Source organism: Scyliorhinus canicula, chromosome 13 (assembly GCF_902713615.1).
Source record: "Scyliorhinus canicula chromosome 13, sScyCan1.1, whole genome shotgun sequence".
Classification (NCBI taxonomy): domain Eukaryota; kingdom Metazoa; phylum Chordata; class Chondrichthyes; order Carcharhiniformes; family Scyliorhinidae; genus Scyliorhinus; species Scyliorhinus canicula.
This window is the reverse complement of record NC_052158.1, coordinates 66,500,328-66,521,074: the sequence shown is the minus strand read 5'-3', so window position 1 is coordinate 66,521,074 and position 20,747 is coordinate 66,500,328. Positions and strand designations below refer to the sequence as shown.

The 20,747-nt window shown below is 50.1% G+C and overlaps 1 protein-coding gene across 1 annotated transcript in view; it reads right to left on the bottom strand.

Annotated features, from left to right (window-relative positions):
• LOC119976585 (anoctamin-7-like) overlaps window positions 1-20,747 on the bottom strand; it is a 208,071-nt gene that overhangs the window by 86,047 nt on the left and 101,277 nt on the right. Inside the window, exons 9-12 of the mRNA XM_038817188.1 lie at window positions 19,491-19,656; window positions 16,280-16,370; window positions 15,818-15,914; window positions 12,862-13,005 (exon numbers count right to left, since the gene is read on the bottom strand). Of these exons, the coding sequence (XP_038673116.1) occupies window positions 12,862-13,005; window positions 15,818-15,914; window positions 16,280-16,370; window positions 19,491-19,656 (498 nt within the window). The remainder of the gene's footprint in view (window positions 1-12,861; window positions 13,006-15,817; window positions 15,915-16,279; window positions 16,371-19,490; window positions 19,657-20,747) is intronic.

Below are 20,747 nucleotides of genomic sequence, written 5' to 3'. Positions count from 1 at the left end.
CCCCCCCGGACCCTGATTCCTGGTGATGACGCGGGCCTTCCTGGTATTCCCCCAGGCCCTGCCACAGCCACAAGTGGAAGGCAGAGAGGACAAGGACACGGACAGCGAAGAGAGCCTTTGACCCACATCTCACTACACCCTGGAGCTCGAGTCTGGGAAAGACACCGACTTCCATCACAGCTGTCTCCAACACCTCCACTATCCCAGAGACACTCATCTCGGTTGGGCACTTTAGTGAAGAGGCTCCTGATGCGCACCGCACACGTGTTACGGTACAACAAGTGAGGAGGAGGACAGGTTTTGGGCTTCTGGAACAGACGGTCCCATCGATTATAGAGATGCAGTTGCAGAGCCAGGGACTACATGAGGGGTTGTTGGCAGGTGCAGTTGGAGGATTGCGTGCGGGAGCAGGAGCTGATGCCAACTATGCGTGCCACCCAGACGAACACCGCACGGGTGGCATCTTTGGTGGAGTCCTTGGGAGCAAATACTTTGTCCATGGGTCAGGATGTCTGAGGCCTGGGGCAACCTGTGCAGGCGGTGGCCAAGGCCCAGGAGAAGGCTGCCCACTCACAGGCAGCCATGTACCAGAACCACCTGGACATTGCAGCAATGCTCCAGGGCCTGGCCCAGTCACAGTGGGTCATAGCTGAGGGCATTGGTGGCATTGCCCAGGTGCTGGCCAACTTGGTGCAGACACAAAGTGAGATAGTGCAGTCACTGGCTGATGTGGCACAGGCCCAGAAGGTGGTGGCACAGTCACAGTGTAATATTGGGCAGTCCCAGAGGGAGGTGGTCCACTCCCTGTGCTCCAAGGCTGCGAGGATGAAGACCTTAGTCGAGACCAGAGTGGGCCTCCAGGACTAACAGCACCAGGTGGTGGGGGAGCCTCAGGGGATAGTTCCGCTTGCACACCTGCCCCATGGAGTACTCCGGGGGCTATTGGGCACACCGAGGGTGGAGGAGGAGGTAATGGGGCCCATGGCGGTGACCTCCGCAGCGCCACAGACACCTCCACTCCTGTCCCTGGCACACCACATGGGCAGCGGACTGAAAAGAGCGGCACTGCCAACCCAAGGCCCTCACCAGGCCACCTGAGGCAGGTAGGAATCATGGAGAGGGTTGCAAGGAGGAGGGTGGTGCAATAGGGTTGTTCATGGAAGGGGTGGTCGGGGGGAGGGGGGGGCGGGGGGGCAGTGGTGGAGGGATTGCTGTCTGTGCCGTTGGCCAGGCCCCCTAGTCGGTGAACCTGGAGGCAATCACAGCGTCCTGTGCGCGTTGGCCCTGGAGCACATGTTGTGCGTCCTCCCGTACCTGCCCGGGCCCCATGTCCTGCCCATCCTCATTCTCCCCACGCATCCTCCTCTTTGGATGAGGACTGACTTACATCCTCCTCCTCCAGCACATCGCCCCTCTGCTACACGATGTTGTGGAGGACGCAGCAGGCCACGATGTGGGAGACCCTTCTAGTGCTATACTGGAAGCCCCCCCCAGAGCGGTCCAGGTACCTGAAAAGCATCTTCAGGATGCCAAAGTACTGCTTGATGACACCCCGGTAACGCCATGGCCGTTGTTGTAGTGGGTCTCTGCATCAGTCTTGGCCTCCGGATAGGCGTCATCAGCCACGACCGCAGCGGATAACCCCTGTCACCCAGGAGCCACCCCCCCTCCCCTCAGACAGGGGTGCGCCTTGAAGACGCCAGGAATTATCAAGTGTGCCAAGATGAAGGAGTCGTGCACACTGCCCGCAGACGTGAATGATGTGCATCTCATGGTCACACACCAGCTGCACGTTCATAGAGCGGAACCCCTTTCAGTTCGTGAAGACAGGCCTGTCATCTGCAGGTGCCTGTAGGGCAACCTGCATCCCATCAATCAACCCCTGTATTGTGACGACCTGGCTTATAGGGCCTCTGTGACAGTGTAGATGCACCTGCACTAAGCTCGGTGAGATCCCAGGTACATCCCCACTTAGTGCCTGGAAGGACCCCGTGGCATAAAGGTTCCGGGCGACTGTCACCTTGACTGCAACTGGGAGCGGGCATCCTCCTCCATTCCCCCTGCGCCATGATCTGCCAGATTTGGCACACTATCCTCTGCTCAGCTGGAGTCTTCGATAGCATGCCCGGTCCGGCAGGTCCTTGAATGACAGGCTCTGCAAAACCAGTCCCACTTTGGATGCATACAGCCGGGTCTTTCTCGGCACCTGCAGTGCCAAGAACGACCCCACTATCAAACGGCACTCTGTTTTTCCTCTGGTCTCACATTGCCAAGGCCACACTTACCTCCGATGGCCTGGGAGATGTGTGGACCAGTGCTTAATGGCACCATGGCAAGGGGCATTCATTCCCAGGCCTCAGGAGAACCGGGTGCTCACTTAAATATGTTAAACTGGATCTCGTCCAGCAAGGCGAGATCAAGATCACGATGTCTCGTGAAATCTCATGAGGCATTCCAAACATCGAAAATCTCGCGGAATGTTAATTGCCTCGTTGTGTCATCAAGTCGGGCGCAACAAGGCCATTTGATCGCACCCAAGGTCTTTTGAGTAATCCGGAACGTCATCCACTAATTGATCGACACGACTATCCTGTTTAGCTGTGTGTCTGCTTACAAAGTCTTATTGTAGGAGAGGTTTTCTGAACCCAACACACCTTGGCAATGTGGCCCTTCTTACCACAGTTCTTGCATTCCCCCGCTGAGTGTCGAACTTGTATACATCAGCGACATGGTCGCACCTTTTCAGCCTTGTTCCTTGTGGTATTAATTTTGTGGATCTTCGCTCCAGCCCCAATCTGTGAAGCTCATATTGTTGCTAACTCCATAGATGTGGCAAATTCCACAGCAACGTTTAGAGTTAAATCACTTTCAGTAAGCAGCTTCCTCTGACTAGCTTCACTGCACATTCCACAAATCAGCCTATCATGAAGAGCATCATCAAGTGCTGAACCAAATTTGCAATATTTTGCGAACCTTCTCAAAGTTGCTCTGAATTGTAAAACGTTTACACCTTCTTCCAAACTATGGCGGTGGAACCAAAACATTTCTGCAATCAATAAAGGTCGAGGAGAGAAATACCCCTCAAAGTCTTCGATTGAATTAATTAAAATCTTAATCTCCTGGTTTTTCTGGATGAACTAACTTTTATAGCAGCATAAAAGTTTTACACCATACTAAGCTGAGAAATGTTGCTACCTTTAAGACCTCTGGTGCCTGATTTGCTATGAGAAATAATAGAAATCTTAATGCGGCACGTGGCACTGCTGCCCACGGTGCTGAGGACTCGGGTTTGATCCCGGCTCTGGGTCACTGTCCGTGTGGAGTTTGCACATTCTCCTCGTGTTTGCGTGGGTTTCACACAACCCAAAGATGTGCAGGTTAGGTGGCTAGGACACGCTAAATTGCACCTTAAGTAGGAAAAAAAAGATAATTGGGTACTCTAAATTAATTTTTAAAAAAGAAATAATAGGAACCTTTGAGCTTTTGAGCTTTGAGCTTTGACAAAGAGTCATCGGACTCAAAACGTTAGCTCTTTTCTCTCCCCACAGATGCTGCCAGACTTGCTGATATTTTCCAGCATTTTCCCTTTCGGTTCGTAATAGGAATCTTTCCTCGGACGAGTTCCGAGTCTCATAGTCTTCATCAAATACATCTGTGGTGTCCATTTTTCCCGCCATTTCAGTTCCTGGCTCCTAGGGTCTGCACTTCGACCAACTTCCTCCCTTCTGATTCTTATGGAAAGCATGGCACAAACAATCCCCTTTATTACAAGCAACTAGATATTATTCATTTTGCCTGATTGTAGTTCGACTTTTCCCCGAGTAGTGGCCCGTGGAGAGTCGGCAGTCGTTGAAATTCCCGTTCCCTGCAGCCCGTTTAGCTTTACCATGTGCGCAGCCCCTGTATCCCAGACCCTTCAACGGCGAGCAAGCTTTCCCTAACTGTCGCTCTTCTTTAGAACATAGAACATAGAACGATACAGCGCAGTACAGGCCCTTCGGCCCATGATGTTGCACCGACATGGGAAGTCAAAAACTAAAGGCCATCTAACCTACACTATGCCATTATCATCCATATGCTTATCCAATAAACTTTTAAATGCCCTCAATGTTGGCGAGTTCACTATTGTTGCAGGTAGGGCATTCCACGGCCTCACCACTCTGCGTAAAAAACCTACCTCTGACGTCTGTCCTATATCTATTACCCCTCAATTTAAGGCTATGTCCCCTCGTGCTAGCCACCTCCATCCGCGGGAGAAGGCTCTCACTGTCCACCCTATCTAACCCTCTGATCATTTTGTATGCCTCTATTAAGTCACCTCTTAACCTTCTTCTCTCTAACGAAAACAACCTCAAGTCCATCAGCCTTTCCTCATAAGATTTTCCCTCCATACCAGGCAACATCCTGGTAAATCTCCTCTGCACCCGTTCCAAAGCTTCCACGTCCTTCCTATAATGAGGCGACCAGAACTGTACGCAATACTCCAAATGCGGCCGTACCAGAGTTTTGTACAGCTGCAACATGACCTCATGGCTCCGGAACTCAATCCCTCTACCAATAAAGGCCAACACACCATAGGCCTTCTTCACAACCCTATCAACCTGGGTGGCAACTTTCAGGGATCTATGTACATGGACACCGAGATCCCTCTGCTCATCCACACTGCTAAGAATTTTACCATTAGCCAAATATTCCGCATTCCTGTTATTCTTTCCAAAGTGAATCACCTCACACTTCTCTACATTAAACTCCATTTGCCACCTCTCAGCCCAGCTCTGCAGCTTATCTATGTCCCTCTGTAACCTGCAACATCCTTCCACACTGTCTACAACTCCACCGACTTTAGTGTCGTCTGCAAATTTACTCACCCAACCTTTTGTGCCCTCCTCTAGGTCATTTATAAAAATGACAAACAGCAACGGCCCCAGAACAGATCCTTGTGGTACGCCACTCGTAACTGAACTCCATTCTGAACATTTGCCATCAACCACCACCCTCTGTCTTCTTTCAACTAGCCAATTTCTGATCCACATCTCTAAATCACCCTCAATCCCCAGCCTCCGTATTTTCTGCAATAGACAACCGTGGGGAACCTTATCAAACGCTTTACTGAAATCCATATACACCACATCAACTGCTCTACCCTCGTTTACCTGTTCAGTCACCTTCTCAAAGAACTCGATGAGGTTTGTGAGGCATGACCTACCCTTCACAAAACCATGCTATCCCTAATCATATTATTCCTATCAAGATGATTATAAATCGTATCTCTTATAATCCTCTCCAAGACTTTACCCACAACAGACGTGAGGCTCACCGGCCTATAGTTACCGGGGTTATCTCTACTCCCCTTCTTGAACAAAGGGACCACATTTGCTATCCTCCAGTCCTCTGGCACTATTCCTGTAGCCAATGATGACATAAAAATCAAAGCCAAAGGCTCAGCAATCTCTTCCCTGGCTTCCCAGAGAATCCTAGGATAAATCCCATCAGGCCCCGGGGACTTATCTATTTTCACCTTGTCCAGAATTGCCAACACTTCTTCCCTACGCACCTCAATGCCATCTATTCTAATAGCCTGGGTCTCAGCATTCTCCTCCACAACATTATCTTTTTCCTGAGTGAATACTGACGAAAAGTATTCATTTAGTATCTCGCTTATCTCCTCAGTCTCCACACACAACTTCCCACCACTGTCCTTGACTGGCCCTACTCTTACCCTAGTCATTCTTTTATTCCTGACATACCTATAGAAAGCTTTTGGGTTTTCCTTGATCCTACTTGCCAAAGACTTCTCATGTCCCCTCCTTGCTCGTCTTAGCTCTCTCTTTAGATCCTTCCTCGCTTCCTTGTAACTATCAAGCGCCCCAACTGAAACTTCACGCCTCATCTTCACATAGGCCTCCTTCTTCCTCTTTTTTTTTTTTTAAATAATTTTTATTGAAAGAGTTTTTCCATACAAACATTTACCCCTACTAATTTTTTAAATTATTTACAACACAATCCCTCTAGGCAAATGTCCCTCCCTCGCCCGCCCTCTCGCGCGCACCAGTCCTCCCCCCCCCCCCCCCCCAGGCAACCTTAACAAACAAGGCAGCCTACAGTTTCAGACATGAGCAGCGAGCAGACTTGCCCGTGTTACAGTCACGCATGTTCCCCCACGACCCTTGCTGCCCCCCCCCCCCTCCCCCCCTCCCCCCCCCCCTCCCTCCCCCCCCCTCCCCCACCCCCCCCCTCCCCCCCCCCCCCCCCCTCTCCCGGGTTGCTGCTGCCACGACCCCGAACGTCTATCTCTGATCTAAAAAGTCAAGGAAAGGTTGCCACCGCCTGGAGAATCCCTGTACCGACCCTCTCAGGGCAAATTTGATCCTTTCTAGCTGAATATAGCTAGCCATATCGTTAATCCAAGTTTCAACGCTTGGAGGCCTCGCGTCCTTCCATTGAATTAATATCCTTCGTCGAGCCACTAGGGACGCAAAGGCCAGTATTCCGGCCTCCCTAGCCTCCTGTACCCCCGGTTCTACCCCGACCCCAAAGATCGCAAGCCCCCATCCTGGTTTGACCCTGGACCCCACCACCTTCGACACCGTCCTTGCCACCCCCTTCCAGAACCCTTCCAGCACCGGACATGCCCAGAACATATGCACATGGTTCGCTGGGCTTCCCAGACATCTGACACACCTGTCCTCACCCCCAAAGAACCGGCTCATCCTTGTCCCCGTCATGTGAGCTCTATGCAGCACCTTAAATTGAATGAGGCTCAGCCTCGCACACGAGGAGGAAGAATTGACCTTCTCCAGTGCATCCGCCCACGTCCCGTCTTCTATCTGCTCTCCCAGCTCCCCTTCCCACTTGGCTTTCAGCTCCTCCCCTGATGCTTCTTCCGCCTCCTGCATTATCTTGTAGATGTCTGATATCTTCCCCCCTCCGACCCAGACCCCCGAGAGCACCCTATCACTCGCCCCCTTACTGGGGAGCAGGGGAAACCCCTCCACCTGCCGCCTAGCAAATGCCTTCACTTGTAAATATCTGAACATGTTTCCCGGGGGGAGCTCAAACTTCTCCTCCAGCCCTCCCAGGCTCGCAAACCTCCCCTCTATAAACAGGTCCTTCAGCTGCCGTATGCCCACCCTGTACCAGCTCTGAAATCCCCCGTCGATGTTCCCCGGGATGAATCTATGGTTCCCTCTTATTGGCACCGCCAACAGACCTCCCATTTCCCCCCTATGTCGCCTCCACTGCCCCCATATCTTGAGGGTGGCCGCCACCACCGGGCTCGTGGTGTACCTCGTGGGGGGGAGCGGCCATGGTGCCGTTACTAGGGCCCCCAGGCTTGTGTTGCCACAGGACGCCCTCTCCATTCGTTTCCAAGCTGCCCCCTCCCCTTCCATCATCCACTTGCGCACCATTGACACATTTGCCGCCCAGTAGTACCCCGAAAGATTGGGTAGTGCCAGCCCTCCACTGTCCCTACTCCGCTCCAAAAAGACCCTCCTCACCCTTGGGGTGCCATGCGCCCACACGTAGCTCATGATGCTACTCGTCACCTTTTTGAAGAAGGCCCTAGGGAGGAAGATGGGCAAGCACTGAAATAAAAACAAGAACCTTGGGAGGACCGTCATTTTGATTGACTGCACCCTCCCCGCCAGCGACAACGGTACCATGTCCCACCTCTTAAATTCCTCCTCCATCTGTTCCACCAGCCTGGAAAAGTTCAACTTGTGGAGGGTCCCCCAGTTCCTTGCCACCTGCACCCCTAAGTACCTAAAGCTCTTTCCTGCTCGCTTGAAGGGGAGTCTCCCAATACCCTCTCCCTGGTCCCCCGGGTGTATCACAAAAACCTCGCTTTTGCCCAAATTTAGTTTGTACCCCGAAAAGTCCCCAAACTCTGCTAATAGTTCCATTATCTCCGGCATTCCCCCTTCTGGGTCTGCCACGTACAGCAGTAGATCATCCGCAGACAGCGATACTCGATGTTCCTCCCCTCCCCTAGTCAGTCCTCTCCACCCCCCTGAATCCCTCAGTGCCATCGCCAACGGTTCAATCGCCAGTGCGAAAAGTAGGGGGGATAGAGGACATCCCTGCCTGGTCCCTCGGTGGAGCCCGAAATACTCCGACCTCCTCCCGTTTGTCACTACACTCGCCGTCGGGGCCGAGTAGAGCAACTTCACCCACTTAATAAACCCTTCCCCAAACCCAAACCGTTCCAACGTCTCCCACAGGTACTCCCACTCCACCCTATCGAATGCCTTCTCCGCGTCCAGCGCTACCACTATCTCAGCCTCCCCCTCCACTGCCGGCATCATAATTACATTCAGCAATCTCCGCACGTTCGTGTTGAGCTGCCGCCCCTTCACGAACCCCGTCTGGTCCTCATGGATTACCCCTGGCACACAATCCTCTATTCTAGCTGCCAGGATCTTTGCCAGCAACTTGGCATCCACGTTCAGAAGCGAGATAGGCCTGTAGGACCCGCACTGCACGGGGTCTTTATCCCGCTTCAATATCAGGGAGATCAGTGCCTGCGACATTGTCGGGGGCAGAACCCCCCCCCTCTCGCGCCTCATTAAAGGCTCGTACCAGTACCGGTCCCACCAAGTCCACATTTTTCTTATAGAATTCCACCGGGAACCCATCTGGCCCCGGCGCCTTCCCCGCTTGCATCTGACCTATTCCCTTGACTAGCTCCTCTAGCCCTATTGGCGCCCCCAGCCCTTCTACCAGCCCCTCCTGGACCCTTGGGAACCTCAATTTGTTTAGGAAGTCCTCCATTCCCCCTCTCCTCGTCGGCGGCTCAGACCGATACAACTCCTTGTAAAAATCCCTGAAGACCCCGTTCACTTCTTGCCCCTTCTGCACTACCTTCCCGCCCCTCTCCTTCACTCCCCCAATCTCCCTAGCCGCATCTCGTTTGCGAAGCTGGTGTGCCAGCATCCTGCTCGCCTTTTCCCCATACTCATAGACCGCGCCCTGTGCCCTTCTCCACTGCGTCTCTGCCTTCCTGGTGGTCAGCAGGTCGAACTTGACCTGCAGGCTGCGCCGTTCTCCCAGCAGCCCCTCCTCTGGTGCCTCCGCATATCTCTTATCCACTTCCAATAGCTCCCCCACCAGCCTCTCCCTCTCCTGCCTCTCCTTTCTTTCTCTGTGCGCCCTTATGGAGATCAGCTCTCCCCTGATCACTGCCTTCAGGGCCTCCCAGACCATCCCCACCTGCACCTCACCCGTGTCATTCAAGTCCAGATAGCTCTCGATGCTCTTCCGGACCCTTTTACACACCTCGTCGTCCGCTAACAGCCCCACATCCAGCCGCCACAGCGGGCGCTGGTCCCGCACCTCCCCCATTTCCACATCCACCCAATGTGGTGCATGATCAGAGATCGCAATGGCCGAGTACTCAGCTTCCCGTACCCTCGGGATCAGCCCCCTGCTCAACACGAAGAAATCGATTCTGGAGTACACTCTATGGACGTGGGAGAAAAAGGAATACTCCCTCGCCCTCGGCCTACCAAACCTCCATGGGTCTACTCCTCCCATCTGCTCCATGTACCCCCTCAGCACTTCTGCCGCTGCCGGCCTCCTATTGGTCCTTGAACTCGATCTGTCTAGCCCGGGGTCCAGCACTGTGTTAAAGTCCCCCCCCATGATCAAGCCCCCTGCCTCCAGTCCCGGAATGAGGCCCAATAGGCGCCTCATAAAACCCGCGTCATCCCAGTTCGGGGCATATACGTTGACCATCACCACTTTCTCCCCCTGCAGCTTACCCTTCACCATCACATACCTACCCTCCTTATCCGCCACCACCTCCTCCGCCACGAACGACACCCTCTTTCCCACCAGAATCGCCACCCCCCGGTTCTTTGCGTCCAATCCAGAGTGGAACACCTGTCCCACCCACCCCCTTCTCAGGCGAACCTGGTCCACTACCTTCAAATGGGTCTCCTGTAACATTGCTACATCAGCCTTCAGTCCCTTCAGGTGTGAGAATACCCTTGATCTCTTGACCGGCCCATTCAACCCCCTCACGTTCCAAGTGATCAGCCGGGTCGCGGGACGACCCGCCCCCCTCCCCTGCCGATTAGCCATGTCCTGTTCCCTGCTCGCCCCGGGTCGACCCTCCCCTTCTGACCCGCTCCCCATGGCGATGTCTCCCTCCCCCCACCTCTCCAGTCCTCCACTTCCCGTTTCTGGTCTTTTCAGCAGCAACCCGGTGTCCCTCCCTAACCCCCCCCCCCCCCCCCCCCCCCAGGCTAGGACCCCTCCTAGCCGCGATGTACCCTCCATCGTACTCCCGTAAGTCAGCTGGTTCACGCTGACCCGGCTGCTCCTGCCACACTCCGACTCCTCCCGGCTCGGGGGGGGGGGGGGGGGGGGGCCTCCCCCCCCTTGCCACTCCTCCCTGGCCCCGCTCCAGCGCGGGAAAGGTCGCCATTGCTAGCCACGCCCCGCACTCCTCCCCTCCCCCCTCCTCTGCCCCGCGCGCGGGAAAACAGAGGAAAGCCCGCGCGGCCTCCTTCTTCCTCTTAACAAGAGATTCCACTTCTTTGGTAAACCACGGTTCCCTCGCTCGACCCCTTCCTCCCTGCCTGACTGGTACGTACTTATCAAGAACATGCAATAGCTGTTCCTTGAACAAGCTCCACATATCCAGTGTGCCCAACCCTTGCAGCCTACTTCTCCAACCTACACATCCTAAGTCATGTCTAATAGTATCATAATTGCCCTTCCCCCAGCTATAACTCTTGCCCTGCGGGGTATACTTATCCCTTTCCTTCACTAACGTAAAGGTCACCGAATTGTGGTCACTGTTTCCAAAGTGCTCACCTACCTCCAGATCTAACACCTGGCCTGGTTCATTACCCAAAACCAAATCCAATGTGGCCTCGCCTCTTGTTGGCCTGTCAACATATTGTGTCAGGAAACCCTCCTGCACACATTGTACAAAGAACGACCCATCTAATGTACTCGAACTATATCTTTTCCAGTCAATATTTGGAAAGTTAAAGTCTCCCATAACAACTACCCTGTTACTTTCGCTCTTTTCCAGAATCATCTTCGCCATCCTTTCCTCTACATCCCTAGAACTATTAGGTGGCCTATAGAAAACTCCCAACAGGGTGACCTCTCCTTTCCTGTTTCTAACCTCAGCCCATACTACCTCGGAAGAAGAGTCCCCATCTATCATCCTTTCCGCCACCGTAATACTGTCCTTGACTAGCAGCGCCACACCTCCCCCTCTTTTGCCCCCTTCTCTGAGCTACTAAAACACCTAAACCCCGGAACCTGCAACAACCATTCCTGTCCCTGCTCTATCCATGTCTCTGAAATGGCCACAACATCGAAGTCCCAGGTACCAACCCATGCTGCCAGTTCCCCTACCTTATTTCGTATACTCCTGGCATTGAAGTAGACACACTTCAAACCACCTACCTGAACACTGGCACCCTCCTGCAAAGTCAAATCTGTGCTCCTGACCTCTATACTCTCAATCTCCCGTACCCCAAAACTACAATCCAGGTTCCCATGCCCTGTCACTTGACAACAGCCCCTCCACAAACAACCTTCAAATTAGGCTGACCGCACTGCACGTATGCAAATGTCCCCAGAACAGCTGATCAGTAGCTCTGCTCTGCTTCCCTCTGCTGGATGCTTGCCTTCACTCAAACTCCTTGGGTCTCCTTCGCAGGTACACCTTCAAATTAGGCTGACCGCACTGCACGTATGCAAATTTCCCCAGAACAGCTGATCAGTAGCTCTGCTGTGCTGCCCTCTGCTGAATGCTTGCCTTCACTCAAACTCCTTAGGTCTCCTTCGCAGGTACACCTTCAAATTAGGCTGACCGCACTGCATGTATGCAAATTTCCCCAGAACAGCTGATCAGTAGCTCTGCTCTGCTGCCCTCTGCTGGATGTTCAACTCGAAAATCACAGGCTGGATTTTCCAGACATCTGGCGCGGCGGGGCAGAGAATCCCGCCCCATGTTTTAAACCCTTCCACATCGGCGACATCGCTTGGCCCAGTGTGTGTGCTCGGGTCCAATCCTGAGGATCTGCTGTTGCTCCCGATGCTGGCTCCCTGTTTAGACAACAAATCTCTTCTGCCAGTGATTTTTTTTTGCCTCAATCCTCGTCGCCAGTTATATCTTCCGTTATATTTCTTTTTTTGCGGTGAAGAGAAAAGGTTTAGAGGTGGCCACACTCTGGATTCTTTCAAAACATGATGAGAGGTTTATTAAGATGTGTTACTCATACAAGAACTGTCCAAAGCCTGTACAAATACTCTGCTAAAGTCACAACACGTCATATGACGCATCACTAGCGGGAATGTAATCTCTGATACCAAGCAGCTCAGTACTGCACTGGGACATAGCAGCCTCGATTATCAAGTCGCCAGAGCAGGATTTGAACCTTTGGGGCAGCACAGTAGCATTGTGGTTAGCACAATTGCTTCACAGCTCCAGGGACCCAGGTTCGATTCCCGGCTGGGTCACTGGCTGTGTGGAGTCTGCACGTTCTCCCCGTGTGTGCGTGGGTTTCCTCTGGATGCTCCGGTTTCCTCCCACAGTCCAAAGATGTGCGGGTTAGGTGGATTGGCCATGCTAAATTGTCCTTAGTGTCCAAAATTGCCCTTAGTGTTGGGTGGGGTTGCTGGGTAATGGGGAAGGGGTGGAGGTGTGGGCTTGGGTAGGGTGCTCTTTCCAAGAGCCGGTGCAGACTCGATGAGCCGAATGGCCTCCTTCTGCACTGTAAATTCTATATATGACTGAGAAGTGAGACGTCTGCCATCTAAGGCCAGCTGGCACATTAGGAATTGGGGATTCGGGTAATCTTTGGTGTGTTTTGCTTACTTGAACCCTCTTTTTACCTCAGTTTCATCAAAGTTGAAGCAATCCCATTTATAGGCCATGGTAGCACTCTTTCTCTTCCAGAACTCGAGGAATGTTACCGCCCACAGTGACATGAAGGCACTGAAGAATACGGTACCCCCATGGTCGAAGAGTTTGCTCACCTGGAGGAAAGAAGACACACAGATGGTCAACAATATACCTATATTTATCAATATACAAATTCACATCCTGGTGTATGGAAAATTAAGGGTGATCTACTTGAAGGGTTTAAGATTGATTATAGGATTTATTGGTAGATAGAGAGAAACTATTTTCTCAGTGAGAGAACGTAGAATGAGGAGTGTTACCTCAAAATTAGTGATTGGCCCTTGAGGACTGATGTGAGAAAGCACTTCTTCACACAATGGGAAGTGGAAAACTGGAATTCTTCCAAAAAACCTCTGAGACCAGGGCGTCACTTGGAAATTTCAAAATGTCAATTGATGGATATTTGTTGGTTAAGAGTGTGAAGGGTTACAGAGTCAAGTTGGGTTAAGTTACAGGCCAGCCATGTTCTAATTGAATGGGTCAGGGGGCTGAATGAAACGGACCAAATCTTATTGACATGTACAGGGCGGGATTCTCCAGGACGCCATTCATTGGCAGTGGGATTCTCTGTTCCTGCTGTTGTTTTTAAAAATTCTTTTAGGGCATTGAAGGAAACCAGCTATTTCTGATAGGTAAATGGATTATTGATTTAGCCACTTTGATGTAAATACCAAAGCCCATGTCATTTTAAAATGAATTCCATCATAAGACTGCAAACACACCCTCAGATTACAGCTTGCAATAATAAAAGCATAGATTTGAAACATTTAAAACGTTTGCTGCCTAACTAGAAGCATATGAAACAATTCAATAAAGGTCAAAAAAGTGCACCATAAATTAACATGAATCTACCATTGTTCAAAATGTGAATAAGTATAGCAGTCTGCAGAAACCAACAGAAACCAGATCTGATTAAAAGTGTAAGTCACATTCCAATACACAGCAAACACCCAAAGATGCAACTTATTCACATCTATGATGCACATTGATGACTGACAATTAACCATCCAATCAAATGCATTTGAGACTCATCCAAGCCAATAAACACATTACAGGGGTAGGATTTGATGGAGTCAGACTGATAACATTTTCCTTAAAGATAGAGGTCCGGGCAGCCATTTTCATTCCGGGATCACGCCACACCATTTATCTAACTATTTGCTATCCTTATTTCGTATTTTCATATTTCTACTCTGATTCTAAATGCTGCGCAAGCTGTTTTACTTTGAGCAAGAAACCATTTCTGTATTTTTTGGAAGTTCAATTTGTTTGTAAGCCACAAAGTTAATTATACCTCTTAAAGTCTTCGGCTGGCAGGGGCTTTACTGAGAACATTTGATTTGTAACCACAAGAAGATTTCAACTCTCAATTATAATCAGTAGACGCAATAAAAGATTTCGTTTTGCACCCGAGACATGTAGCTTAACTTTCTACTGAGTTAAAGTGTACACGAGACTACACTGAACCGCATAGTAGATTTCAACAGGCATCGCTGGCTAGGCCAGCATTTATTACCATCTCTAGTTGCCCTTCAGAAGGTGATGGCGAGCTGCCTTCTTGAACCGCTGCAGTTCTGCGGTGTAGGTGCATCCACTGTGCTATTAGGGAGGAGGTTCCACGATTTTGACCCAGCGACAGTGAAGGAACGGATGATATATTTTCAAGTCAGAGTGGTGAGTTACTTGGAGAGGAAACCTCCATGTGGTGGGATTACCAGGTATCTGCTGCTCTTTTTCTTCTTATGGTAGCAGTCGTGGGTTTGGAAGGCGCTGTCTGAGGAAACTTGGTGAGTTACTGCAGTGTATCTTGTAGATGGTACACACAGCTGCCACTGTTTGTCAGTGGTGGTGGGAATGAATGTTTGTGGAAGGAGGAGCAGTAAAGTGGGCTGCTTTGTCCTGGATGGTGTCAAGCTTCTTGAGTGTTGTTGGAGCTGCATTCATCCAGGTAAGTGGAGAATATTCCATTACATTCCTGACTTGTGCCTTGTAGATGGTGGATAGGCTTTGGGGGGTCAGGAGGTGAGTTACGCGCCACAGGCTATGACCTGCTCTGGTAGCCACAGTATTAATAGGCTAGTCCAGTTGAGTTTCTGATGTTGATTGTGGGGATTCAGCGATGGTAATGCCCACCTCTCTTTTAGGAGATAGTCAATACCTTACACTTGTGTGGTGCGAAAGTAACTTACCACTTGTCAGCCCAAGCCTGGATATTGTCCAGATCTTGCTGCATTTGGACATGGAATGCTTCAGTATCTGAGGAGTCACAAATGGTGCTGAACATTGTGCAGTCATCCACAAACATCCCCACTTCTGACCTTATGACGGAGGAAGGTCATTGATGAAGCAGCTGACGATGGTTGGGACTAGGACACTACCCTGAGGAGCTTCTGCAGTGATATCTGGAGCTGAGATGATTGACCTCCAACCACCACAGCCATCTTCCTTAGTGCCAGGTATTTCTCCAACCAGCAGACAGTTTTCCCCCTGATTCCCATTGACTCCAGTTTAGCGTGGGTTCCTTGATACCTTACCCGGTCAAATACTGTCTTGATGTCAAAGGCAGTCACTTTCAGCTGACCTCTAGCATTCAACAGTTTTGGTCATTCTTGAACCAAGGCTGAGTGACCCTGGCAGAATCCAAACTGAGCATCCGTGAGCAGGTTATTGCTGAGTAAGTGCCGCTTAATAGCACTGTTGATGATTCCTTCCATCAGTTTTCTGATGATGGAGAGTAGACTGATAGGCTGGGTTGGATTTGTCCTGTTTCTTGTGTACAGGTCACATCTGCACAATTTTCCAGGAATATCCCATTGCAAGAGTTACACTAATAGATTCAATTACTTAAACATGCTCAGGACAGAATGAAGGAAGAAGCAGGGTTACCTTGAAGAGCGAGCAGATACTGGAGAGCTTCCAGAATTCGCAGTTTGTGCAGAGTGGGCACATTGTGTAATTAGATCCTTGTTCACAGATTTCCTTTCTGGAGGGAAGAATCAGAATCTTAGGATCAAATATAATAGTAGTCAGCGCTGCTAGCTACATGCCCCGTGCTCCTGGGCTACACACCCAGTGCTTCTGGGCTACACCCGGACTTGTTCCTCCCCAGCAAGAACCAAGATTCTGCCAATTTATTCTCGGGGCCTTTCAACTGAGATGTAACCACATTGGTTTGCAGGACTGAGAAATGGTGTACGATGGACAACAAGGTCATACTGAGACTGTAGCTCTGTACACTGTGACCACATTCTGACTGTACAGGTTGACTCAATTCAGATTGTACCACTGGACATTGCGACTGTATTTGGGCCACTAATTCTCTGGTTTACTGTTTGGCTCATGGCTTACACAGGAATGTCAGTCACCATCAGGGAGATTCCGACAAAGAAGACTATAGTTCCTACAATTGCTGCTGGTAGCAACCATCCTGTGTAAAATCCTGGAAAAAAAAAATATTAAATCAATTAATAAACCAACAGCCGACATGATGGATACAACAGCGGTTCAAAAAGGCAGCTCACCACCACATTCCCGAGGCCATTTAGGGATGGACAATAAATGTTGGCCTAGCCAGCGACGCCCACATCCCATTAAATAATTTTTTAAACCTGGAAGACAATATTTGTCCTAGTGGTGTATCATATACCACAGGCCAAGGAAAAGGGACATCAGATACTGCCAGCGGGAAAATGCAGGGATAACGGATACCCCGGCACAAACAGGATAGGGATAATCGACACTTCAAGATACACCGTATTACAGAAATAGGCCATTAACCCAACTGGTCAAGTCAAGCCACTTTTTCTCATTTAAAACTACCACCATACTCCTCTATTCCCTCATATCCTTATCTAGATTCCCCTTAAATGCATCTATACTATTCGCTTCAAACATTTTGACCGGGAATTCTGGCCCCACCGCAGTGGATGCGACAAGCCAGCCGAATTTGATTGATCGCAAGATCTCATCAGCAGGCAGGGCCGGAAAATTTTGGCCTTTGTGCGATGGGGAGTTCCACATTCTCACCACTCTTTGGCTGAGGACATATTTGCCCGATTCTCCGTTGGATTTCTTGGTGACTATCTGACATTAATGGCCTCTCGTTATGCCCATCCCCACAGGAGGAAAATTGAGGGCTGGGTTTCACGTTCCTCTGCGGGGTGGAGGGAGACGAGGCGGAAGCTGAGGGGTCCACTCCCATCCACCCCTGCTGTCTCTGTTTGTCCAATCAAGCATCAGATGGTCAATTAGTGACCATTCAACAGAAAGAAAGCCAATTAGAGGTGCAAAGTGGGGCTTCGGGCCTAATTGGGACTGTAGACCGGAACAGCATGTGCCAGAGGGCTAAAGCCGCAAACAGGATGTTCAGTAACAGTTCAAACGTCCCTGCTCTCGGAATCAGTCTCCATTTTTTTATTGGAGGCTCAAAAATGATTTATTTTAGAAAGAATGAAAAGAACATCAGAACACTGTCAGGTTCTGTCAATACATGTGACTGGCCTCTCCTTCCGGCCTTGTGCTGCCTCTTCATAGCTGCCATAAAATACTCCCAAATCTTTTCACGTCCGATTGCAGCAGGCAACGAAAAACTGCAGTCAGCTGGGTCATTGACCAGTTTAACAGTGATTTCAAAATGGCGGCAGGTGGCAGTTTTCCACCTCCACACATCCTCTGTAATTTGGGAGACTGGTGCGATGACAGTACATTGCTGACCCGCCGACACAGCACCCTATTTTACGTTTGCATGGTGATGCCGGGGCGGGGGTGGGGAGGAGGGGGGTGTTGGTGGGAGGGGAGAGTGCTGACACACCTGATTTGCAGATGACAAATCCAGCCCATTTGTTCAGCAGCCACTATCAAAAAACTCATCAAAATTTTGAAGACCTCAGGGCAGCACGGTGGCGCAGCGGTTAGCACTGCTGCCTCACGGCACCAAGGTCCCAGGTTCGATCCCAGCTCTGGGTCACTTCCCGTGTGCAGTTTGCACATTCTCCCCGTGTTTCCGTGGGTCTCACCCCCACAACCCAAAGATGTGCAGGGTAGGTGGATTGGCCAGGCTAAATTGCTACTTAATTGGAAAAAAACGAATTGAGCGCTCTACAATTTGAAAAAAAACTTGTAAAGACCTCGATTGAATCACCCCTCAGCCATCTTTTATCAAAAGAAATCAGATCCAGCTAATTAGTCCTTTCCTGTGGTTCTGGTATCATCCTTTGGAATCTCCTCAGTGATATGTGTTATATGCATATAACACATATGCACAGTGTTATGTGCCAGGGTTTAGAGAACCTCAAAGTGTATCATGGAGTTGACCTACAGCTTTTACTAGATTGTGGTATGGGGAGCACACGGCCCACTCTACAGGTGTGGTGCAGCGGGAAAATGCAGGGATAACGGATACCCCGGCACAGCAGAAATGGAATTTTTTTTTAAAGCAAAACAATGTTTATTCTGTGAACTCAAGTTAACCTTTTTAAAACAAACAGTGAACATCTTAGCAACCCATCAATTCAAATGCAACCCCCAAAGACTACAACACTAAGTAATCCTTGAGCTTTCCTTTTAACATCCATAAGACTTAAAACACAAAACCTTTTAACATAAGCACCTCAGGTTTAAATTCACACACATGCTGCTGTGATTGCAGCTTCTCCAAAACTAAAATGAAACCAAACCCACCCTGCAGGAAAAAGCCTAAAGGGAAAGTAAAAAGCTGACAGACAGCCCAGCTCCACCCACTCTCTGACATCACTGCAGTAATAAACACCCATTTCTTAAAGGTACTCTCACTGCAGATATTTATATACACACCCATTTATAAACACCCATTTCTTGAACGTACTCTCTCATGACACTTGATATCCAGGCCTATCGCTGCTCCTCTTTGCAAGGCCCAGTGCAGACTCGATGGGCCGAATGGGCTCCTTCTGCACTGTAAATTCTATGATCCTTTGATTCTAAAGACAGTAGTCTTAAATACAGTCTAACCAAGGTACAATATAACTTTCCAACTTTTCCTAGCTATCCCTCTGGAAAGAAAGGGCACTGCTTGTATTGGAAGGTAACATTGACACCCCAGGGCAGACAGTGGGTTGGGTTGAAAGCTCCCCCATTGTGGCCATCCAGAGTACTCAGAGATGAGATCAACTAGCTCGAGCTAGTTTGGGGCCAAATGGCCTCCTTCTGCACTGTAAATTCTACGGGTTAGCTCAGTGCAAACTGCTGATTGCACATCCCTCACCCCACCTGGTTTTGGCCTTTGACTGGCTTGGCCTTGCCTGGGTGGTGCCATGCATTCACTGAGCCATCGGGCTCGAGGTTAGACGAGATGATTAGTGCACAGTCATTTGACATGAACATACTTTAGACAGAAGGCTGTGGGCTGCCCAGGGAATCAGATAGTGGAGGAAAGATTTCAGGAGAATTGGCCAGATATTTGAGGGAGCCGGGGGGGATAAAGTGATGGGTTAATGGGGCTGATTCCGGGCTTCCTTATCCATTGTGACTGTGAGACCGTTGAAGAAGATTAAACTAAAGAGCCATTCAGGCAGAAACATACCAATCCACGTGAAGTAAAAAGCAATCTTCTCTCCGAAGTAATCCCGGATATGGTCCAGAGGCTGGTACTTGTACCATCTGCCCCAGCGAGCCCAGTATTCATACAGTACCTGTCTCTTGCTGAGCTCCTCAGGACACAGGCCCTTACCCTGGGCTTCGTAGGGACCCTGCAATTAAAACCAATTGTGATCATGAGCGATTGCTTGACTCTCAAGGGCTGATCAGAGATTGCAATGCCTGCCCTGCACACTTCTCTTGGATCCATAAACTGGGCCAAACACTGTGCCCGCACTTCTGTCTGAGTGAAGTCTGGTCAGACTGGTCAGGATAAATCTTCCATCTGAGTATCTCTGACAGGGAGCCTCCAGTAAAGGGAGCATGGGGTCACAGAGGGCAGGGCGCAAGAGCCAGGCCACCCTCTTTTCTCCTCATTAGCATTACGAATTTCAGATTATCAGGGCTTCAAAACCGGCATGCTCTGAAATGTTCCTACTTGCTGAGGGTTCCATCTTCTAACCACTCTTGAATAAAGAATTTTCTTCTCAATTCTTTACCATTCTTATATTGATGATCCTTAGATTTAGACGCTCCTGCATGTAGAAACGTAAGTCTAAATCTAAGGTTGCTACACCAAAGCTAGACACTGATTTGATTAGGCCACAACTTCAAAAACTTTGTTCACATCAAGTCACTGGAGTGCTCGGGTGCCACGGAAGCTCAGTGGTTAGCACTGTTCTTCACAGCACCAGGGATCCGGGTTCGATTCCTGACTTGGATCACTGTCTGTGCAGAGTCTGCACGTTCTCCCTGTGTCTGCGTGGGTTTCCTCCGGGTGCTTGGGTTTCCTTCCACAGGTCCCGAAAGACGTGCTTGTTAAGTGAATTGGACATTCTGAATTATTTTTAAATATAAATTTAAAGTACCCAATTATTTGTTTTCAATTAAGGGGCAATAGGGCATGACCAATCCACCTACCCTGCACATCTTTTCGTGTTGTAGGTGTGAGACCCACGCAGACACGGGGAGAATGTGCAAACTCCACACAGACAGTGACCCGGGGCCGGGATCAAACCCAGGTCCTCGGCACCGTGAGGCAGCAGTGCTAACCATGCCGCCCTGACATTCTAAATCATCCCTCAATGTACCCGAACAGGCGCCGTAGTGTGGCGACGAGGGGATTTTCACAGTAATGTCATTGCAGTGTTAATATAAGCCGACTTGTGACACTAAAGAAAGATTATCAATATTATTAGAGGAA